The 21,831-nt window shown below is 39.0% G+C and overlaps 1 protein-coding gene across 4 annotated transcripts in view; it reads right to left on the reverse strand.

Annotated features, from left to right (window-relative positions):
- The window catches only part of INO80 (INO80 complex ATPase subunit), a 62,276-nt gene that overhangs the window by 19,428 nt on the left and 21,017 nt on the right, over positions 1-21,831 (reverse strand). For all 4 annotated transcript variants that reach the window (XM_042813967.1, XM_042813965.1, XM_042813966.1 and 1 more), the window contains 12 exons: positions 21,076-21,135; positions 20,315-20,457; positions 19,203-19,287; positions 18,078-18,195; positions 17,307-17,392; positions 16,199-16,366; positions 15,643-15,776; positions 14,798-14,865; positions 12,125-12,218; positions 10,835-11,012; positions 6,004-6,144; positions 1,955-2,180 (listed from right to left, as the gene is read on the reverse strand). In XM_042813967.1, the coding sequence (XP_042669901.1) occupies positions 1,955-2,180; positions 6,004-6,144; positions 10,835-11,012; positions 12,125-12,218; positions 14,798-14,865; positions 15,643-15,776; positions 16,199-16,366; positions 17,307-17,392; positions 18,078-18,195; positions 19,203-19,287; positions 20,315-20,457; positions 21,076-21,135 (1,501 nt within the window). The remainder of the gene's footprint in view (positions 1-1,954; positions 2,181-6,003; positions 6,145-10,834; positions 11,013-12,124; positions 12,219-14,797; positions 14,866-15,642; positions 15,777-16,198; positions 16,367-17,306; positions 17,393-18,077; positions 18,196-19,202; positions 19,288-20,314; positions 20,458-21,075; positions 21,136-21,831) is intronic.

Here is a 21,831-nt window from a genome sequence, read left to right on the forward strand (position 1 = left end):
AACTGGCTTATGACTGCAGCTGGGCTCACTGCTCTCTGAAGAATAAGAAAAAGTGCCTCTGGACATGCAAAATGCAGAGGAAAGAGAGATAAAGCCTGGGTTCCAGTTGACACCCCTGGATCCCCTCCCGACAGTCTGTGCAGCACAATGGGGTCAGTGAGGAGCTGGCTGGCTCTCACAGTAAACAGCCAGTGAGGCCGGTGCTTTTTATCGATGCTAAAAGGACTCAGACACTTCCTGCCATTTAATCCAGGACCATTTTTCTTTCAAAGAACAGGAAAAGCCTCAAGAGATTCCCACAGTGATCGCAGCTGAGCCCACTGCTAGGGCACTGGGAATGCCGAGGCTGGAAGAGGATAGATCAGGGTTAGGACAGAGAGGTTTCCCCTTTGCTCCTGTCACCTATTTACCATGGACCTTCACACCCATGCCTCCCATTTTACACTTGCTGGTCTTCAGCATTATAAATGGTTTTTCAGGCTATCAGTCACTTTCTGGAGTGCACCGTGCCTGCTTTTGCATGTATAAACACAGAAGTCCTGTTGTAGTATGTGCCCTCTTCTCTTAGAGTAGGTTTAGATTTGAATGCGTCTTTCCACCTAATTAAAACACAGCTGTACAAAACCACTTTTTTCATCCACTTTTAGCACTACACCTCCCAGATTAAGTCAGCTACACAAACAAATCCTTTGTTGAGCTTGGACAGCAATTTGTTGAATTTTGTACCTATTCACTCACTCCTGTAAGATTCTTGTTTCCCCATCATTATTCCTCTACACATTTTTGCTGCTGACAAAGCTCTCAGTCTCTTCACGAGAAAGCAGCCCTCTCCCTAATTCTACATCATCCTCTTCATTTCTGTCCATGATTTCTATCTTAATGTATCCCTTAATTAGTTCCTCATCTTCTAATTCTAAATAACTGGTAAATGATTCCATGAATTCCTGAAGAAAGGAAACTATTAAATCAATAACTAAATGTTAATCAAGTGCAAACTCATGAAAAAAAGTTTCTCTATTACATAGGAACAAATGTGCGTGTTCTTCAAATGACTCTATGTACTTAGGATGTACTTTCTTAAACCGGACTCTAGCAAGCAAAAGGCCATTCTCCTTTTACTGTACTAACTTCCCCTGCCAAACATCCTTGACCCAAAAGGGTCTGGGAATAACTTAGGATCTGGCAGTGTAAGCTGTTTTTCCTCTTGGCTATCTCTCAGATCTCTAGTGCTTTTTGCAGTACTTGCTCACTGCTCAGGACCATCTTCTGACAACTAGACCATGCCCAGTGCCCAAGTCACTGTACTATCAGCAATCAAATTCTAGTAAATCTTGAATTATTTTAGCCTAATTCCAGGAAAAAGTGACACGCGCTTACATTTACATTTCTCATTTTACTAGGAAATATGAACAAGTTTTCTTTATTTAAACTCAACAAGTCCTGCATGCCTTGTTTCCCAGGAAAACTTCATCTGAACTAGGTCCCTGCATCCGTTCCACTCATGGTGAACCGTGACAAGTACTTTTTATCCTTCCATTACCAAGACCAACAAAATATCTCAGATCAGTACAAAGGTCTTCCAACATATCAGGAGGTAAAGCATGATCAAAACTTTTCCTGCAATATCTCTATCTCCAACCTCAAACTACTGTCTGGATCATGAGAGTACTGTGGTTCATTTAGCGAACCCACCTCTTCACAGACACTTTGAGGACTGACATGCAAAGAGAGGTTTGCAAGCATTAGAAAAGCTTGTACTAGACTTGTTCAGTCTCCATTGACAGCTTTACTGCTCACAGAGGATGTGCAATCACAGTGCAATTTAAGATACCAGAGTTAACTTTCACTCAGGAGGAGCAAACAAAACCACACAAAAATCATAAGCAAGCAGCATGACGACTAAAGAATAGATGGCATTTACCTAGCTCTATTCCATGACAAACTCCAAACTCACCTGGTATCCTGATGAAAGACCAGCCATTCTGAGGCCTGATCCCCAACAGTCCTCCTGGATATTCTGGGAAGAACTGGGAGCTTTGTTTCTGCCAGTCAGCTGCTAGCTCAGGGGCTCCATTGACTAAACACTGCTTTGCTTCAAGACTTCCTCCTTCCCTTAGTGCTCTGCGCTCGTATTCTGCACTTCGATCATTGCAATAGAACTCCAGTGGCACAGCTGTTACCTGTAAGTAAAAATGTAATCAACATTCTTGTTCAAATTGTCCTTCATCCTCATCCCCAAATCCCATCTCAGTTACCTTCTCACTGGTTCAAGTTTTAAAAAGCCACATCATTTCTGACACGTATAAATGGAAAACAACATTAAACCAGTTTAAAATAAGGAAAGATGGAGCATCTTCCCTCCCTACAAAAAGCCCCATGAACAATCAGGCATGGACTATTTGTCTTTTGATACACACTGTCTTGTATCAATTGCTATACAACTGATAGCAAAACTGACAGTAAAAGAAAAATATTCTTGCTGCATCTTTCATTTTGCCTTGTTTTTTTTGTTCTTTTTTTTTTTTGCTCTTCACAATGAAGCATTCACATACCAAATATGAAATCTACAAACTGGCCTCAACAGAAATTCATGTGATAATTTAAGACTATCAAGAGACTTATTAATATGTTGTAAGATCACTTAAAGAGTAAACCATAATTCAGTATTACACAGTTAACCTTACAGTGTGGGATTAAACCAGAAAAAAGTATAAATTTGCAGTACTTTGTAAGTTACCTGACAGCAAAGTCATTGTTGCTATTTCAAGAAATAAAACTAAAAAAACATTTTCCAGGTAGATTCAGCTACACTGCAAACATTCTCATGAATCCTAATACTCTGGAAAATGAACACATTACACAGGGACAAAAAGCAATGAAATGCACAAAAGAACAGAAGAAATCAAAGCTTTGAAAATCTTCACATTTTAAGATGGAGACAGAGCTGCATAGTAAGAAATACTAGGGGAATCTGTAGGTTTGATGTTAAACAGCAAGCAGCTGAGCCTTCTGAAGAATTGAGAACATGTGGCAACAGGTTTCATAATGGGACAATTGAAACCTGAAATACAGTGGAAGAATTATCTTATAGCTGCCTGATATCTTAGAGGCTGCCTACTCCTCTCTGGACATTTACCAGCTAACTGAAAATAGGAGATACAAAACAAGATCTTTCTGATAGAAACCTATGGTCTTTTCATAGGAATAAATTTGTTTCATGAACAGATTTATCTTTGCAAGTACCAACGGCTTGTTTAAACAGATTTGTAAGTACAATTTGGGGCCATACTGAAACAAAAACCAGAAAGGCATACAAAATCTTAGCAGTAATTGCTAAGCCATTGTTTTGCAAGATGCCAAAAGCTGTTTTTAAATCAAACTGTCTGGTAAATTGCATGCAAAGTGAACAGGACTTCACTAAGTAAGGCTTTGTACGCATTTCCACCACTTGGTGCTAGGGCTGATGCTATCTTGCACTGCCACCTGCAGTCCAAGCATGGCACTGTCTCCTGTGCAAGAGTGCAAAATCTCTCACAGTTCCAAATTCAATTTTTGTTGCCTCAGCACTACTGTCCACTGCAAACTATGGCAGAGATTGGTATTGTTTCTTTTAAGGGACACTTTTCAGTTTCTATTTCTACGGAGGATAAACTAGAACATTCCTTCAAGCAATACCTTCCCTAAAGGAAGCACTGCTAGGAGACAGCCTTGAGATAAACTCTGCGTACCTCAACTTTTTGTGATTGAGCACTACCTGTAATCAGGCAAATAGCCCCCTATAGAAGGGAAATTACTCTGCCAAATCACCCTCACCAATACCTCCTCCCCACCCCCTACCCAGAATTGCTGCTCCATAAACACATGCTCCTATTTCTTTCGCTCCATTAACATCTCAAAATTCATCACAGGTCAAACAACAGGAGGCTATAGTTTCTGAGAACATGTCCTTTTTGCTATTTCAAGTCTTGTACACTCCTGCCAAAAGTTTCCAACAAACACATAAGTCTTTGTATTCCTACAAACAAAATGTAATGCTTTCATTTCATCATTTTGCTATACTAGCCAATTAAAACAAGCACCTTTATTCACAAGAATAAGCATCAGATATGATCTCTCTTCACCCTTCCCTGCAAACCTGGCCTTCTAAACCTGTTTCTCCCTTTCCCAATATTTAGGTAGCATTCAACACATTCTTCAGAAGTAACTCAACTTTAAGCACAAAGAGTGACAAATCTTTTTCTTGGAAATCTGAAGGAATTTAAAGGAAAAGGGAGTAACTGCTTGTCATCAAACCAGGCAGTATGTTGTGATTGTACTCATATGTAACTTTGAAAAACTCAGTTATAGTTCTGGCCCTTAGGACTGCAGGCACAGATGAATTCAACCCAAGGAACACACAGGTGGGAAGCAGAGACCTAACAGCCATCCTCCCTTCTCCAGATGCCAACGTATAAATATATACACAGCCACATTTTGATCAAGCTGTATCAATAACATCAACGCTGATTAAAGAATGTAACATTTGGATAGTCTGGTAATGAGTCTTCTACTACTAAACTGCTTTTGTATCATCATAAACAGTATTAAGATGCCTCAAAATAATAGGGCTTTTATTGGCCTGTTACTGCTTCAAAGTAACTTGAAGCAGGTGTCTGCCTTCATTCTAAGCCCTACTGATGCTTGTTGTTCACTTATAGTAGGATTCTTCCTCAAGAGCAGAAGGCTGATGGAGAGAAGTCTTGGGTATCTGATAGTGTACAGAAAAAAGCATTGGAACTGTAAGATTGATTTCCTACAGGAAAAAGAAAGGGTTTGCTTGTTGTTTTTTTTTTTTTTCTTTTCTTCCCTTTTATTTGATCATGAAGCAATACAAGATAAGGTGTGGTATCAACTATTGTTTGTTGGAGATATCATCTATATGATTTCATTCACCAACTTAAGTGGAGAAGAGTAAAGAACTATGTGGCAGAGAATAAGTAATCTAGAGACACAACTTCTCAAATTAATTACATACTGCCTACTTGGTGGAGCACAGCTTCAGCTTTCTTATCTTAAGCACGACCAAGGATGTGCCCAGCAGCCAGCGACTTCTACGGAACTTTACCTCTGTAACTCACTCAGCATGCTATAAAACCCAGCACAGTGGCATCTACTGCATGTTTATCTCACTTTCAGCTGTTTCCTCAAAACTGATGTTCATCCATGCGATTAGGAGAAACATTTGGTGATTTATCTTTTAACAAGAGCATAGGTCAGAACCTCCTTTTTCACAAAAGGTCATTCTGAAGGTGGAAACTCTCTATAGATATGCTTATCTCCTATGATGACAAATGATTCAAGCCAGATTTGAATCTTAAGTACATTTTGTCAAGCTTTGCCAAGATCCAGCAACACAATAGCCACAGACTTCTGAAGGTCCCCTATGTCAGCCCAGAAATCTTCAGCTAAAGTAATTCCAAAATTCAGTTACTATTTGATAGACAATCCCAAGCAGTACCATTTAATAATATCCAGAAGATCTTAAACTTTCTACTCAGTCCTTTTATACTACTATTTGGTGTTTCTTTTTAGAGCACAAGCTGATGCAACAAGATAAACTCAGTCTCCTTTTCAAAAAAGCATTACTTCTCAGCTCCCTTTGACATGACAATTCACCACTCCATTCATATCATACCTACACTTCCCTTAGATTATATGGGAAGAATCTACCTCACAATCTTTTTCTACGATTTTACAGTTTTTGTTATTAGGAGAGAAAGTGAAATCTATGTATGTCACAAGAACTTGTTTGGGTGCATCTCCCAACTTTCCTTTTCCCTTCAATAGCCACTGCAGTCACTTCCTCTATGAAAAAAGCACTATAGAATACAGTAGCAAAAGGATATCCTCACAGTTTTACCCAACCAAAAGAAAGCAATAGATCATCCTGTTCCTGTGACACAATTCTAACAAGATTTAAAACACAATAGAAAATACATAATTTATAACTTCACTTGGACTTACCCGTGGACTGGCTATGCACAGGAAGGACGGCAGCTCAGTCACCTGGCAGCACCGTACACATGAGGTAGCTGATCTCCTTCGATGTATGACATGATCTGAATAGCCAGTAACTGCTTTACAGTGGCTACTGAACACAAGGTTCTAAAAACAAAATTAAAATTGAGAAGTTATTACGTATCTAATCAAAAACTCCTCTCAGATCCTGCAATCACTTATGACAAAGACAGAAAAAGAACACTCCAAGTATTTCGCTTGGAAAGAGGGAACTCTACACATCTGCAGTGACAATGTACAAGATCTCCGAGCAATTATCACAACATTCAAATACAGAAATGCCTCAAATCAGCACAGCTCATATCCATATTTATCTTTACATTCAGTTGGAACTATAAACCATTTTTTTTTCTCCTTTTTTGAACCCTCTGATCTTGGCTTTTATAATGAAGGAATATTCCAGTAGAAAAACTTCAAGCCATTTTCTAGCTGCTTCTTTATTTATTCTGAAGTATGGGAAAAATGAAATCTGGCACAGAAGACGACTTAAGACACTAGGTTACACTGGACAATATTTAGACATTCATTTTTTCCAACTTTTTCTTCCCTTTCAGTGCAAAAAGGCTCTGAACATTATCCCCAAAACTTTCCAGGTGTTGCACAATTACTGACACATGAACAAACCAATGTGTAAAACTTGGAATTTGCAAGAGGATCGATGTCCTTTTGATATAGAACAATATACTGACTGCCCCTGCTGACAAGTGGGAACCATTCAGTCAACACTAAAGTTTAAATCAAGGACAGCTCTTTGAAGATGCCCAACTACAGAGAAAAATAACAGACAACAAAACTAGATTTTCTTTGTGTGCATCAGTTATATTTCCTTTATCAATGTTAATATCTGCATCAAATGATGAAATGAATCGATTATAGACTAAGCAATTTCTGCTACTTTGTTTTTATTCTAGCTCTTCTACACTCTTACCAACCAATAGTTATACCCAATGTAATCACAATAACAAGAACGAGATCATTATTCTGAATGCTACAGGAAACAAGCAACAAAAAACAAACATTAAGAGGCAAACTTCTTGCTGCTGTTAGATCACAGAACCTCCCCTTCAGACAATTCTAGCAGTTCACTTAAGTAAAATGTGAACAGCACCAAAAGCTTCAATATTATTCTGCCCCAGATCCTACTGCACCAAAATTCACCACATTCTACTTCTAATCGACAGGAACTCCCAATTTTCTAAAATTCCAGTGTCTGAAACCCTACACATCAAGCCATACTTTGGAAAGATTAGATCCAGAGTATCTCAAAAACGTTAGAAAACATCCAAATAGCCACAGCAGTACCCCACCATGGACATTCCTGGCCCTATTTCCAGATGCTGATGCACTGAACAAGAAGCAGATGGTTAGCATACAGGTGACTCCACTTGTCCACATCAATACACCATCAGCAGATCTTTACATTGATTGGGTTAGTTCACAGTTCAAAAGAAGAAACCAAAAGAAAATAGTGTAATAAGAATTACACTAAATGAAAGAGAGATAAGTAGAATAATTTGGAACCTCCTGACATAGAAGATAACTTGCTTTACTGTTCATAAGTGCTCTGATCACCTATGAAATACAAACAACCCTAGCACATAAGCTGATCTTTCAGCTGCTACCAGTGGGACTTGTGATCAAGCAAAAAGTTCCAACTCTAACTGAATATCTGCTCCTGTATGGAAGATGTCTGAAAAGGCTGACGGTAGACACTGACACTCAGCAGGGCAAAAAAGCCCTGGTCAAAGCTTGATCCACATGGGATAACATCATCCTAAGCAGGCTCTTACTCAGCTGCAACTCTTTATAAGTAGCACTATCTTAAGCAGAAACTACTTCACATATTCACTCCCACATCTACAGAGCCCCTTCTGCTTGTTGGCATAATTGTCTGCATGTTCCGAAGTGGATCAAGATGAAAACAAACCCTTGCTCGCCCACTCCATGTTAGTTCTGTGATCCTTCCCATCAGCTAGTAAAGCAGACTGTGCTGAAATAGCATAGTGCACAGTGCAGGGCTGGGGATACACAGCTGTGGACAACTTACACATGTGAGTATCAAAAATTCAGCTACATATAAAATCAGAGAACAAATTCAGCAGACAGAAAATAGTCGCAGCTGGCTCACTCAGGTATCTGAGTGCAAGGGCACATATCAGAGGAGGCAGGATCCAGCAGCTAGAGTAAAGAAATGAAAACAAGGGTCAGAGAAGAGTGGCTTCTCTTAGCAACAGCAAGCTATTAGTCAGACTCAGAAGAGCTTCTTTAGGTTAAAGTTCATTTCCTCCCTGGCCCATATACAGGAGGTATAGCTGGTACTAGAAATACACAGGAAGAAGCAAAGAAAAAACTTCCAAGAAGGTATCCAAAATAAAAGTATTATTTTTACAAGCAGACAATATTAGAAGCAGTTCTTGTACAGTGGAAACCAGCTTGCCATCGGTCACCAATGTGAAAAAGCCTGGATAAGGTTACAGAGCAGAACAGAAGCATGGCTCTAAAATGGCAGTACAACAAAGCTAAGCACACACACAGAGGAGTGTTAAAACAAACATGCATGTATGTGTCTACTGCAACCAAGCAATCACAGTAATTGCTGAAAGAGGCTTTCCTATCTAGCAGACGGCAGCAAACAAATATGGGATATGGCTACCAGCACTGTCCTAAGCTCATTAACACCCCTAAGATTTTATACAAAGAAAACGAGGAAAGCAAAGGAGAGAAGGGCTCACATCAACAGATCAGATTTCATATTAATTTCAGTCAACATATACAATTCAATACACATGTGGAGATGCTAAGGGGATTGAATAGACTTAACACTGCAAGGGACTTCTGTGCTTATGTGAAAAACTCATACCACCTTTAGACAGATGTTACTTCAATTTTAGATTGAACCATTAAAAAAAAGGGTTTTTTTTTTGTCTACTGACTTATTTTCATAGTTTGTGTCTTACATAGGAAATGCTGACCTGAGCAGTTAAGAAAAGCCTTTCCAGATTTATACCATTTCCTTTTTCCTCTGTTTCTTCCCTCCCCACTCCCTGTATGTTACTATCTTGCAAAGCCCTAGATGAAGCCTCTGGGAGTTTTACATGAAAAATTTCTCAAATTTGGGCCAAGTTTTAAAAAAAGTGTCCTGTTAAAAGAAAGAAACATGAAGGACTACTTGTTTTTCTATACCAACTTTTGTTTTGCACATTTTTAAGAAACTCTATACATAAGCCATCTGGAAAATTCTGCAAAGGTAACTTATTTTAAAGTGATCTCAAGTAGTAATTTCTCTATAATAAGGTTAGAAAACTTCTAAGGAATCCTTCATAACTGTAAGGCTAAACTTCCTTTCTCCTTACTGGGGCTATCACAAATGTGCTGTACTGCACAAGCTTATGAACTTTACTCCCCAGCTGGTTGTTTTTCTGTCAAACACAATTTATGACAGTCGCAGCCCTGGGAACCCCAGAGACACCAGTAACAGCTTCATGAATCAATGCAAATGATTTATTTGCAGAAACAAAATCACACATCTAAGACCTTCCAGACTGTGGTACAGGTGAGTCTCAAGTCTATCCACTTATTACTTTCCTTCTGTTAGACTGCAACATTTTCCACAACACACAAGTTTTCCTTGGCCATACTCAAGGGAGGACAGAGCTACAGAATAGTTTCAGAGATACAAACAATACACAGATAGTACTCAAATGGCTAAATACAACTTAAAAAAATATTTTGCAAGCAAATCCTCAGTTTAGACGTTTTATCATGCTAGACAGGGAATTACAGAATATTTAAACACCAGTACAGGCAGAGTTAATTGGCACATACACTCACTTGGCTTGATCATTGTTTGATAACTAGGAGAGCTCATTTTATTGGCTTTGCTGTTAACGATGCAAAACATGACACCAGGCTCAAGGTTGGTTTCCTACTGCTTACATGTCTTCAATTTCAACTTCCTCCACACGCTATTCAATTGAATTCTGGCTATCTCCTTTCCCCTTGCAGACTCATGAAGTGAAGCAATATTCCCCAGAGAAATCTGGCAAGATCTCATTGTTTCAGAAAAGATTTTTTCACTGCAAATATAACTGTCACTAAAGGAGAATTTCAGCTATATGCTAGCTGTTTTCCTGACCCTAATGCTAATCTTTTTTTGATTTTATTTTCCAATGAAACAACTTGATGGAATTATAACTCAAGAAATCAACAACTAGATCGTGACAAAACATTCACCCACATCCTAGAGTAAGGCTTAGAGAAAATGATCTTGCATTACACAGTAAAATGAACATATCTGTAATCTACTAGCCAGCAGCAGAAACAAATGTCAGAGTAGAAAGATGACCATCGATAATGCCTGTCTACCAGCTCCAAAACATTGCTAGACTGAATGTAGCCTCCAATTATCCCAGTTGCTGCAACAATGTACTGAATTTGAGAAACAGTGGTTTCAGTTAGAGTTACAAAAAACTTACAAGCTTACACATAGAATCTGCCTCCAACAAGTGAAGAGCTTAGTTCAGCTACTCCAATAATATTTTTAAGATTTCTAATCAACTAATTTATTTTTAAGTAGCAAGTTTTTAAATGTATTGCTATACAAGAGGAAGACAGAAGTCAAGCCATTTTTCTGTTCAGCACTCTGAACTTCATCTAAGAGAGAGAACTAATAAAGTTATCTTGTTTCTAATTTTATGTTTCCTTCTGTTTTGTAACAATAAGAAGTTCTCACCATTCTTCCCTCATGGGGATTTGCTTACATCTCTACTTTGCTTACCTGCAGCAAAGTGCAGCTGTGCAAGTTAGGGAAAGACAGTGGGAAATTTACATCAAGCAAGAAATCCTTGTTCTTTAGACAGTGTGAGCCCTGCTGTTTCTCTCTTTCTGGTTCCATCCAGGAGCGCAAATGATGGAGCCTGTAGGAGGCTTTCAGAGACAGGAAAAGAGCTAACCATCTGAAACAAACCACAGCAGACACATTTATTCACTATTTTGTGAAACAAAAGCTTGAATATATTTCACAACAATAATTTCACAAATGGTTTTTGTTTTTTTCCCAGAAATTTAGGCTGACAGTGTTCTGGCTTGAGGGCAATTATTTTCACTAGACATCTGCTAATTATACTATTCTTATTTTTATTTTTTCTAAAATGGCTTAAATTGAACCCAAATGATGAAATTAGAATACACTTGGAAGTACACTTCATTTAAAAGGGTCAAGTCCAAGTTAGCCACTACTTCCAAAAATTGCATTCTGACTTCTCTGTAAATTATTCCATGTATGTATTGCTCACAGCAACCTGTATAACAAATGCAGAATTTATCACAAAGATTAGAGAAATTTGTACTGCTACTAAAACACAGGTGAAAAACCAGGTGTCCAAAATAACTGCAACAATAAGAGACTAAAACAAAGCCCTAAAGAAAACACCTTCATTTATTAATATATTCTTGCTTTTTATCTTAAAATTCTTACAGCCACTACTAAATGTCAGCCATAGTACTGTCACTTATGGAATACACCATCTTAAACAGATTCACTTCCCTTTCCAAGTCAAGACAGCTCAAAATATTAAAAATCCACCATTCTCAGCCGGTACCATGGAATTCAAATTTATATTAAACAGGACACATGGAGAAGAGACAATATGAACTGGAGTTGACGAACAACTATCACAGTGCAAGCCTATTCCACATATGTTAAATATACACTCAAGTACAACTGATGAGCATTACAGCAAAATGTTCTTTACAAGTCTGGATTTTGTACTTCATAATGCCAACAACCTACAGCGTGATCCTAAGCAAACTCTTCTCTTGCCCTTCGACCATCTTGTATATCTGGAATGTAAAATCTTTGTAATAGAGGTTTCCTCTGACAGAAGCGTTAAAAATTACTTCACATAATGGTGCCCTGCACCTGGAGAAAACTCTGCAAGTTTACTTATTCCTTAATGACAGATAAATGACAAATATTAGGAGGCACAGAAAACACAGGTTTACAGAAGTATCTTAACAACATTTGTATTTTTCCTATAATTATTAAGAGAGAGAAAAATGTCCTCACCTGGCTAAATGTCCCTGATTCATGAGGTTTGCCATTTCTGCTGGCGAGACATCAATAAACCGGAGGAAAGAGAAACAGCTTTCTTCATTGATGCCTATGTCACAGAAATACTGAAGTTAGGCCAGGACATATTACAGACACCCAACAATGTGCGCTAAAAACAACGAATACACTTCAACTGTGGTAAACTCCATTAAAGATACACATTCTCTAATACAGCAAATCTGAGTGAATAAACAGGAGATCCTAATTTAACCCAGATCTCTTAGAAATTCTGAAAAATACATTTGAATTGCTGTTTCCCAATCCCAAGTTACAGTTCATTTTCCAGTCTGGGCAAGAGAAGCGTATTTACAAAGACAGAAAAACATGCTATCAGTAAAGACATTTATTTGACCTACAAGGAATCAGCAGGCAGTTACACATTTGCTAGTGTGACCACAAATCTCCCAGAGAGCTAACCAGAACATACACTCTTAAGGACAGTCTGCCAAACATACTCCCTCTCACCCAACCAGTGAGTCAAACATGTTGGATGGAGATGTAGGAACCAGTAGGGGAAAGTGAGTGAGTACAAGGATAAGGATGCAACAGGTACAGTGGAGAGCAGGGAAGACATGTCCCACTGTTAATAAAGCTTTTCAGGTCCATCTATGTGACCTTTATTTCCAACATTATTCATGTATTTTTATGCAACTTTTTATGGAGTTACAGCATCGGAGGATAAAGGAAGAGCAACAGACACATCTGCAAAGCGTTTGACACTGTTCCACATAACACCCTGGTCACCAATCTGAGAAAAATGGATTTGATGGATGGATGACTCGCTAGATAAATGAATTGGCTGGATGGTCACAGTCAGAGAGTTGTGGTCAGTGGCTCAGTGTCCAAGAGGAGAGAGGTGATGAGTGGTATTCCTCAGGGATCACTGTTGGGACCGGTGTTATTTTATATTTTTGTAGATAACATGGACAGTAGGATTGAGTGCACCCTCAGCAAGTTTGCAGATGACACCAAGCTAAGTGGTGCAGTTGACATGCTAGAGGGAAGGGATGCTATCGGTAGGGGCCTGGACAGGCTTGAGAGGTGGGCTCATGCCAATCTAACGAAGTTCAACAGGCCAAGTGCAAGGTCCTGCACGTGGGTTGGGGCTATCCCAAGCACAGACAAAGGTTAGGCAGGGAATGGTCTGAGAACAGTCTTGAGAAGGATTTGGGAGTGTTGGTTGATGAAAAATTCAACACTGAGCCAGCAATGTACGCTTCCAGCCCAGAAGGCCAACCGTATCCCAGGTTGCATCAAGATAAGTGTGACCAGCAGGTTGAGGGAGGTGATTCTGTCCCTCTGCTCTTATGAGACCCCAGACAGAGTACTGCACCAAGTTCTGGGGCTCCCAGCACACAAAGGACATGGAGCTGTTGGAGCTGCTGGAGGACCTTCCCTACGAGGACAGGCTGAGAGAGCTGGGGTCTTCAGCCTGGAAAAGAGAAGGCCCCAGTGGACCTTATAGTGGCCTCCCAGTACCTGAAAGGAGTCTACAGGAAAGCTGGGGAGGGACTTTTTAGAAGGGCATGTAGTGACAGAATGAGGGGAAAAAGTTTTAAACTGGAAGAGGATAGATTCAGAGACAGTATGAAGAAATTCTTTTCTGTGAGGGTGGCGAGACACTGGAAAATGTTGCCCAATGAGGCTGCAGATGCCCCCTCCCTGGAAGTATTCAAGGCCAGGCTGGATGGTGCTCTGAGCAGCCTGGTCTAGTAGGAGGTGTCCCTGCCTATAGCAGGGAGGTTGGAACTAGATCTTAAAGGTCCCTTCCAACCCAACCCATTCTATGATTCTATGTTTAACTTCTACACAAAAAATTATATATCCAAAATAATTTTCCCTTTATGGTACCTGAGAAAAAGCCTATTATGAATATCAAATAAGCCTAATATAAATATCATTACACCAGAATAATTAGTAAGACACTCCAAATCTAGGGAGTTATAGATGAGTGCAGACTGTTCTTGCTGCACCTGGTTCTTCTTATTTGAAAAGTTTTGCATGGCTAAGTAGGTCCACACTAACAGACTTCATCAGAGTTATACAGCCAGGATCTCTTCTGCTTTTTTCTCCTAAAACTTTCCCCACTTGAGAAGCTGAGCAATCTAGCCCACTCTTTTTAGTAAAAAATATTCACTCTTCTATAATGACAAACTATATTTATCAATATTAACTGATTATTTAGTTTTCTGTTTCTCAGTTAGATCCCAGGTCATCTGCATTCTCCTACTTCTTACTTGAAATAAATTAGCAGTGTAACATACACTACAGATTGTATTAAAATGAATCCAAGATTTCTCTGAATTCTCACATTAAACTGAAGAGGCAGCATTAATCCACTAAAGTAACCTAAAAAAAAAAATACAAGGTATAGGAGAAGAGTTTGAAGTAGGATTAAGCAGAGACTAAAGTCTGTAGAACATCCTTCCACCTGCTTCCATACTCTCCTTACATGAAAAATACAGGTTGACTTCTCTTCAGGTACAAAGCTTAGAAGAATTCTAACAAATTCCAATCAGATTATCTCAGAGGACAAACTGATCTGACCTTTCAGTTCTGTTCCTAAACAACATTACACCACACATACAAGCGTGTGACCCAACTTGCTTCCCAGGACCATAAACATACCCTTCCTATGGAAGAGAGACTGCTGGATGTGGTCTGGTGCAAATGGCGAAAGTAAAACCCGTAACCACCTGAAAATGAAAGCAACAAAACAAACAAAAGCACTAAGAAGGTGTTAATGCATATAGCATTCAATCACACAGCAAAAAATGTAAAGTAATCAGTAATTCCATTTTTTTGTAAGTATTCCTGCACTCTGGATAACTGGAACTGCATAGCATCAGCAGTGCACGTGCATTACTGTTAATCTGACAGTGAGAAACACCACTGTTTTTTTGAACTGCGTTTTATGCTGCAGAACAGTTAGTCACATCTTTAAACATGTCTTTTTCATCTCTGCCTTGAGCATTCTCAAACTGATTATAAAAACAGACTTCTCAGGAACTGCCAGTCAGAAAAATCAGCCAAGTGCACTCAGGCAGCTTCTACTCATCCAAGGTAAGCATTAAAAGCTGTCAGTGCACAAGTACATAGAATATATCGTGTCACTACATGCAGATACTGATAGCTTCCGTACACATGAAAAACCACTGAAGGGAAAACATTTTTTTTCTAAAATTCTGTTAAAGATAGTTCCATTATACATCATCAGCAATAACTCTGAACTCCTTTTACTTGCTTTCTTATTTAATCAAAGGAATATTTGATGATCAGAATTCCAATAAGAAGGAACACCAGATATAAGATGCTTAACAGCTGTGTAAATGAAAGAAAACTAGGAATGCATTGCTTGGCAAACACTGTTTAAGTTCACCAGGTAACAGTGTTAATTAGTGCTTACAAAGCTAAAATAAGTCTAAATCATACTACTAAATATACAAAGTTGGAGAGGAAGTGGAGTTGCTTGCCTGTCCCGTGAGTGGTTGAAGACCCTGATCTGTCCATGACGGTAGATGAACTTTGAAATTGGGTATGGCTTTAAGGAGATGTGAAATGGAGACCAAGTTTCTTGTCGTTCAAATAGCTCTGGGTGATTGCACACCTGTAAGGGAGCACGTCAGACAGAAAGAAGAGATGAATTCAGGCTAATGCAATGTTTACATCCCAAGACAACTATCACTACTGCTCACTCTAACATTGGCTAGAATTTCACAGCCATTCTGGTACATTTGTTCAAATTGAACACTGCATCATATATTTTCCTATTATTTCACAGCTATTCCCTCTCTTCCCCAAGTAAATGACGTCTTCAACAACCAATATGGAACCAGATGCAAGCAGCATTTGCCTGAAGCTCTTCTACCCCAATACTGTGCAACATTGCTCCAGAAAGACAACGAATCACATGAAAATTCGCATGCCTATGCTGTAAGTTTTTTTATATGATGTTTTCTAGAAGTTGTACTTTAGCTGTGAGTTAACAATGGAATATACTTTTAAAATTATTACTTAAAATAGCCTTACCTTCCTGAACTGCATGACTAGATTCATGAGACTACTAGTAGTGGTCTGTGCTTGCTGAGTAGTGCCCATTGAAGATTGCAAGAGGTCATCGATAGAGATTTTATTTTTCAGGGCTTGATACAACAGCTTCTGTCGACTTGTCTGCTGGCAGTACATAAGAATCTCAATCTGCAAAACAGTAATGAAGTTTCAGCTTTTTCTCTCTCAGAGGCAGAGCACGACCACATCAGTGCAAAGAAGGGAAAACTCATATTAAGTAAATCTTAGTGTTCTCAAATATATATATACAGGCAGTTGTGTTCATATCTGCATTTCAGGATCCAGCCTGGAAAGCAATTAACCTGCAGCTGTGTTTCAGAATGCTTAGTTAACAATATGAGACAGAGCTTTACAAGTACATGAACACAACAAAGACAACAGTCCTAAGAAGCTGTTGAAAACACCAGCTGCAGCTGAACAGCTTAAATTTTGCCCTCAGTTGTGCTATTCTATTCTTAAATGTTACCAATTTGGAGTCGTCAGGAACCCACGATAAAGACAACTAATAGGTCACATAATAACAGTGTTTATGAGAAGAGTTCCACTTTTGAAACTAACAAGTACATCAAAAAAAGCACGTCTCTTAGTCAGTAGTCCCAAAACCATGAGACACACTGTTCACAAGTCCATCCAGCACCACTAAGAAGAAATTACAACCCAAGAGAGAAGAGCCTGATGTTGCCATTATGCATATCTTGCTCGAGACAAGCAAGCAAGGAGTCCTAAATCTATGCCAAATTCTTCACGAAGTTCACCCAAACACTGCTGTATTAATCTCTTTCACCTCAGTGATGCTACTGTCACCTTAAACAGACTTATTTTTTACTTGTAATAGTGAATGCTTACCCCAGAAGAAAAGAAAAAAAAAGTGAACTAATTAGGGGTTCTTAAGTTACATTCATGCCTAATGACATTACTGGAATGTGATGCCAGAAGCAGGTCTGTGAAAAATCTACAACCAAATTTCAGGTTACACAGGGACAAATTAGCCTGTAAAAAGCAGATGTGATAACAGAGCTATGACAATAAAGCTGAAATACTCCAATTAAGGATCAATACTTTTTCTCACCTTATCTGACAGTTCATTTTCCACATCTTTCTTGATTCTTCTCAACATGAAAGGCTTCAGGATCATGTGTAAGCGGGATAGCTGGTCTGAAACACAAGGGAAGAGGAAAAATGAACAATTACTTCACCAGAGAAGGAAACCATATTGTGTCCTCCTACTTACTGCTCAGCCAGTTCCCTAATATGAGTTCCTGAAGCACACAGTATGGGTTATTTAAGAACTCTTAAAACCTTCACCTTAGTGGCAAGACCCAACTGTGCTGTGTTCTATTCCAATCAAAAATTACCTATATTATGTAGCTAGATTTTTCAACATAATTATCCCTTGAAACTTACTGTGAAACTTATTCCTTTTTTCCAGCAAATAATTTTTATACTTCTCTTCTCAAGCTCAAAAGGTGTTCAGTGCTTTCTATCCTTTTTATTTAGAGAGCTTGTAACATATTCTCAAGGCCTACAAAACGATGGGCTCTAAAGAAATTTACAATAATTGAAGTATTTGTTCTCCTGCATTGCTAAGTAGGAGGATTAGACAGGTATCAAGCCAACACCTTCACCACGTGTTCTTCTGTTCACTATGCATGATACAGTCAGAAACAAAAATTTTGACAAATGGTGGACATACATCACAATGTTCCAATCTGACTAATGTACACTCTGCTTTAGAAGACATTTCCCATAGACAGAATGAGAGAAAGTTTATTCATTGGTAGCTGGAAAAGACAATAGATTTTCAATACACAAAACCACCATAATCAAACGCTGCACTCACTTTCATCAATGGCAGATTTGTTCTCTGCATGACTTTCTATGTCCTTAGAAAACCACTCATTGAACTCTTCATGGGAATCGAACAATGTTGGCATGATAAAATGCAGCAGGGCCCACAGCTACAAGGCAGAAGAAAAAAAAGAGCATAAGTCATCCTGCTGTGGATAAGGTAACTAAGGATCCCACATTTTTGCAGCTCTTTATGAGCTAAGTTACTTTACTTATTTGTTTAACTGAGAATCACAGGGTTGGAAGGGACCCCAAGGATCATGAATCTCCAACCCCCCTGCCACAAGCAGGGCCACCAACCTCCCCATTTAATACCAGACCAGGCTGCCCAGGGCCCCATCCAACCTGGCCTTGAACACCTCCAGGGACGGGGCATCCACAGCCTCTCTGGGCAGCCTGTTCCAGCACCTCACCACTCTCACAGTAAAGAACTTCCCTCTGATATCCAACCTGAATCTCCCCTCCCTCAACTTAAAACCATTTCCCCTTGTCCTGCAGTTATCAACCCTTTCATAGAGTTGATTCCCCTCCTGTTTGTAGGCACCCTTTAGGTACTGAAAGGCTGCAATGAGGTTACCCTGCAGCCTTCTTTTCTCCAGGTTGAACAAGCCCAGCTCCCTCAGCCTGTCCTCACAGGGGAGGTGCTCCAGTCCCCTGATCATCTTTGTGGCTCTCCTCTGAACCCCCTCCAACAGTTCCCTGTCTTTCTTGCACTGGGAGCTCCAGACCTGGACACAGTACTCCAGATGGGGCCACACAAGAGCAGAGGGGGATAATCACCTCCCTGTCCCTGCTGGCCACCCACATTCTTCCCCCATTCCAGATATATCAACATCACTAGAAAGCAGTGAGAAATGTACAGCAATAACTTCAGCCAGCAGAAGCAGCAGCTACCAGAGCTATTTTTTATCCTGTAACCTAGGCATTACTATCAGATATCTCCAGTTTTACTGTTATTTGACTATGCCCTAACAGGTCTGATCCTAGGGGGTTTTCTTGGCAAATGGTGGGCAAGACATGATCCCGCACAAAGACAAGAGGTTTCTCAACTGCTCACATACATTTAGGACATAATCTTGTGATAAAGCAAAGCCAGCTCTTGTGAGCCTATGAATACCTCAGCCATTGTGTTCTGGATTGGGGTCCCCGTCAATAACAATCTATTTCGACACTGGAACTGCAGTAGGATCTTCCAGCGAACACTGATGAATAGAATTGAGAAAAAAAACATGAGAATTGTTTTTGTAGGATATAAAAAATAAAGAACTTTAAGACCAGCTGCTTCTAGTGACCTTCCCAAATGTTTTGTTGGAGGTCATTGGGTAATAACATCACAGCTACTGCCCAGACTTTCAAAAGGCAGTTACAGAAGGAAGTAGCCTTTTACAAAATACAAAGGAATGAACATCATTTATTTTATTTATCTAACTATGTTTTAACTCACTTTTAATACAAATGATAATAAACTCTTATCACCAGAATAATTAACTTCCCAAGAGAAACAGTTATTATCAATTGTAATCTTGTGTATTTTTCAGACTTTACAACACTAAGTCCACTGCGGAAAGAGTACTGAGCTGTATGCTACAGTCTTGGAGGGGCAGATTTCAGTCTGAATGAGTCTCCATCCAAAAGAGTCTCCAGCATATGGAAATGGAGATTTGATGTGCACAGTGGCAATATGGGAAAAAGTTGTGAGAAAGCATCTACAAAAGTAGAAATGGACACATCTCTATACAGAAATGAAAATAAAGCTTTCTGGCACAGAGTATTATGAAAAAGATTGGGCTTTACTGCAACTGACAGCATTCACAGGGATCTAATTTCATTAGAAGGCCTGGAAGTGCCATCGAAAAAGCAATAAAAATGATGCATTTAATGGAGAAACATAAGCAATATGCATTAAAGACTACAGACTGTTCATGTGGCAGAATTGTATGAGTAGCTAAGACAAAGATGAACAGTATTTAATACCATTTTCTTTCACTGTTCTGTACTTCATTCATACTTCTGCTCCACAGTTAGTCTTTAATTACGTTAACATATTTGGAAGAGAAATACTGTGGAACATTCCATTGTCACAGAGTTGGAGTTATGTACATACTTAAACTATGTTAAGACACTTGAAGTCTCCTGTCTGTTTCAATTGTAACAATCAGTTTTTGTACCTTCTATATTCCTCTACGAGATTGATAGAAAGAAAAGATTTTTTTCCAGTTCATTTATTACCTGGAGCTACTCTTGAGCGCTTGTGCCTCATCCAGCACCATATATTGCCACTTCACTCGCTGGAAATACTTCACATCCTGTACTACCAGTTGGTAACTGGTAATCACCACGTGGAAAGGAGCATCCTGAGTATACAATGTCTTCTATAAACACAAAATAAAAAACAAATGTCCATATAACATAAACACACTGTGAAGAGTTCACCTGTCCATGCTGTAATTTCAGACTTCTATTTCATAATTTTCTCTCATTATTACTTCATTTTTCCTCAACTGACTTTTCAAAATATCTACAGCAAGGTTATTAAACTAGTGGATCTGAACTTCAGTCCATTAGTCCCTGATCAATTTCAGATGCTTCTTAATGCACCAAACAAGAGCTAGGTGTTGAACTCTACAAAACGCTGTTTACTTATATTAAGTTAGGAACAATCTGACAGGTCTGCAGGGATGCTAGCCTTGGGCATTCTGACTTAAATTATCCAACTTGAATAAACAGTTCCTGACATTAAAACAGCCTGCTTAATTTTAGGGCTCTAGTTTCATCAACTGATATCATACTACCCTAAATTGTGGCGTACTGTGTTGCTCTCTAATAAAACATTGGTCTTCTACCCCACTATATTAACAAAGGTTACCACATGGACGAAGAAACAGCACTGTTATTCACACACTGCTTAGCATAATGAAGTGTATTAATGGTTTGTTTTACTTTGCACAAATAACCAAGATGGTCCAATCACACAGGCGTGCCAAATTTACCTGACTCCAGAACTTCCTAATGACCTTTCTATCATGAGGATTTCCCCAGTAAGGTAGCACCTGGAACAGTATAAAAATATAAAAACATTACTTTTCCGATAAAGATGTACTCGCTTTAGAATTTCATACTATGCATTCTACAAATCAGAAAGACAGCTTTCCTCAAAACCAAAAGGGAATGATCTTTCTTATCATGCAGAAAAAAAAATCAGAAAGTACTCAAAAAATTCTTAGAAACATAATTCCAAGAAACAATTATCATTTGTCTTATGCCTAATATAAAGACAGCATATCTTGATCTAAAAACGCCCTGAAGAATGTTTCTAAAAATGAAAACAGATACGTTATTCATGGAAGAAACAAGTCTCTGCATAACTAAAAGGCTTGCTCTCCTGCTTAATTTTCCCTGTTGTTTCTTCCTAATAACACCAACTCTGTTGGATTCGTACTGTTTCCAGAGATGAAAGGTAACACATCTAGTCTAGACATAACAAAACGATTTTTAGAAAGTCAGTAACAATACAAAAAATCTGGCCATTCATTTATAACTCAGAGTTTTATGGGTCCCGTTGCTCAGAACAGATCTTTGCAGTGAACAGAAAGCAGCCAGAGTTACTAATTGTGCACTGCCATCGTCTGTCTGATGAAAGGACTACAATGCAAGACTCAAAGTCAGGAGTGCTGGTTTCTGGGCTTGTAAAACATCTCCATCCTCCAGCAAGCAAGCTCTAAGTTGCTATACAAACAACATGCCTT

Source organism: Centrocercus urophasianus, unplaced genomic scaffold, assembly GCF_019232065.1.
Source record: "Centrocercus urophasianus isolate 14NV4802_14NV808 unplaced genomic scaffold, USGS_Curo_1.0 seq_14, whole genome shotgun sequence".
Classification (NCBI taxonomy): domain Eukaryota; kingdom Metazoa; phylum Chordata; class Aves; order Galliformes; family Phasianidae; genus Centrocercus; species Centrocercus urophasianus.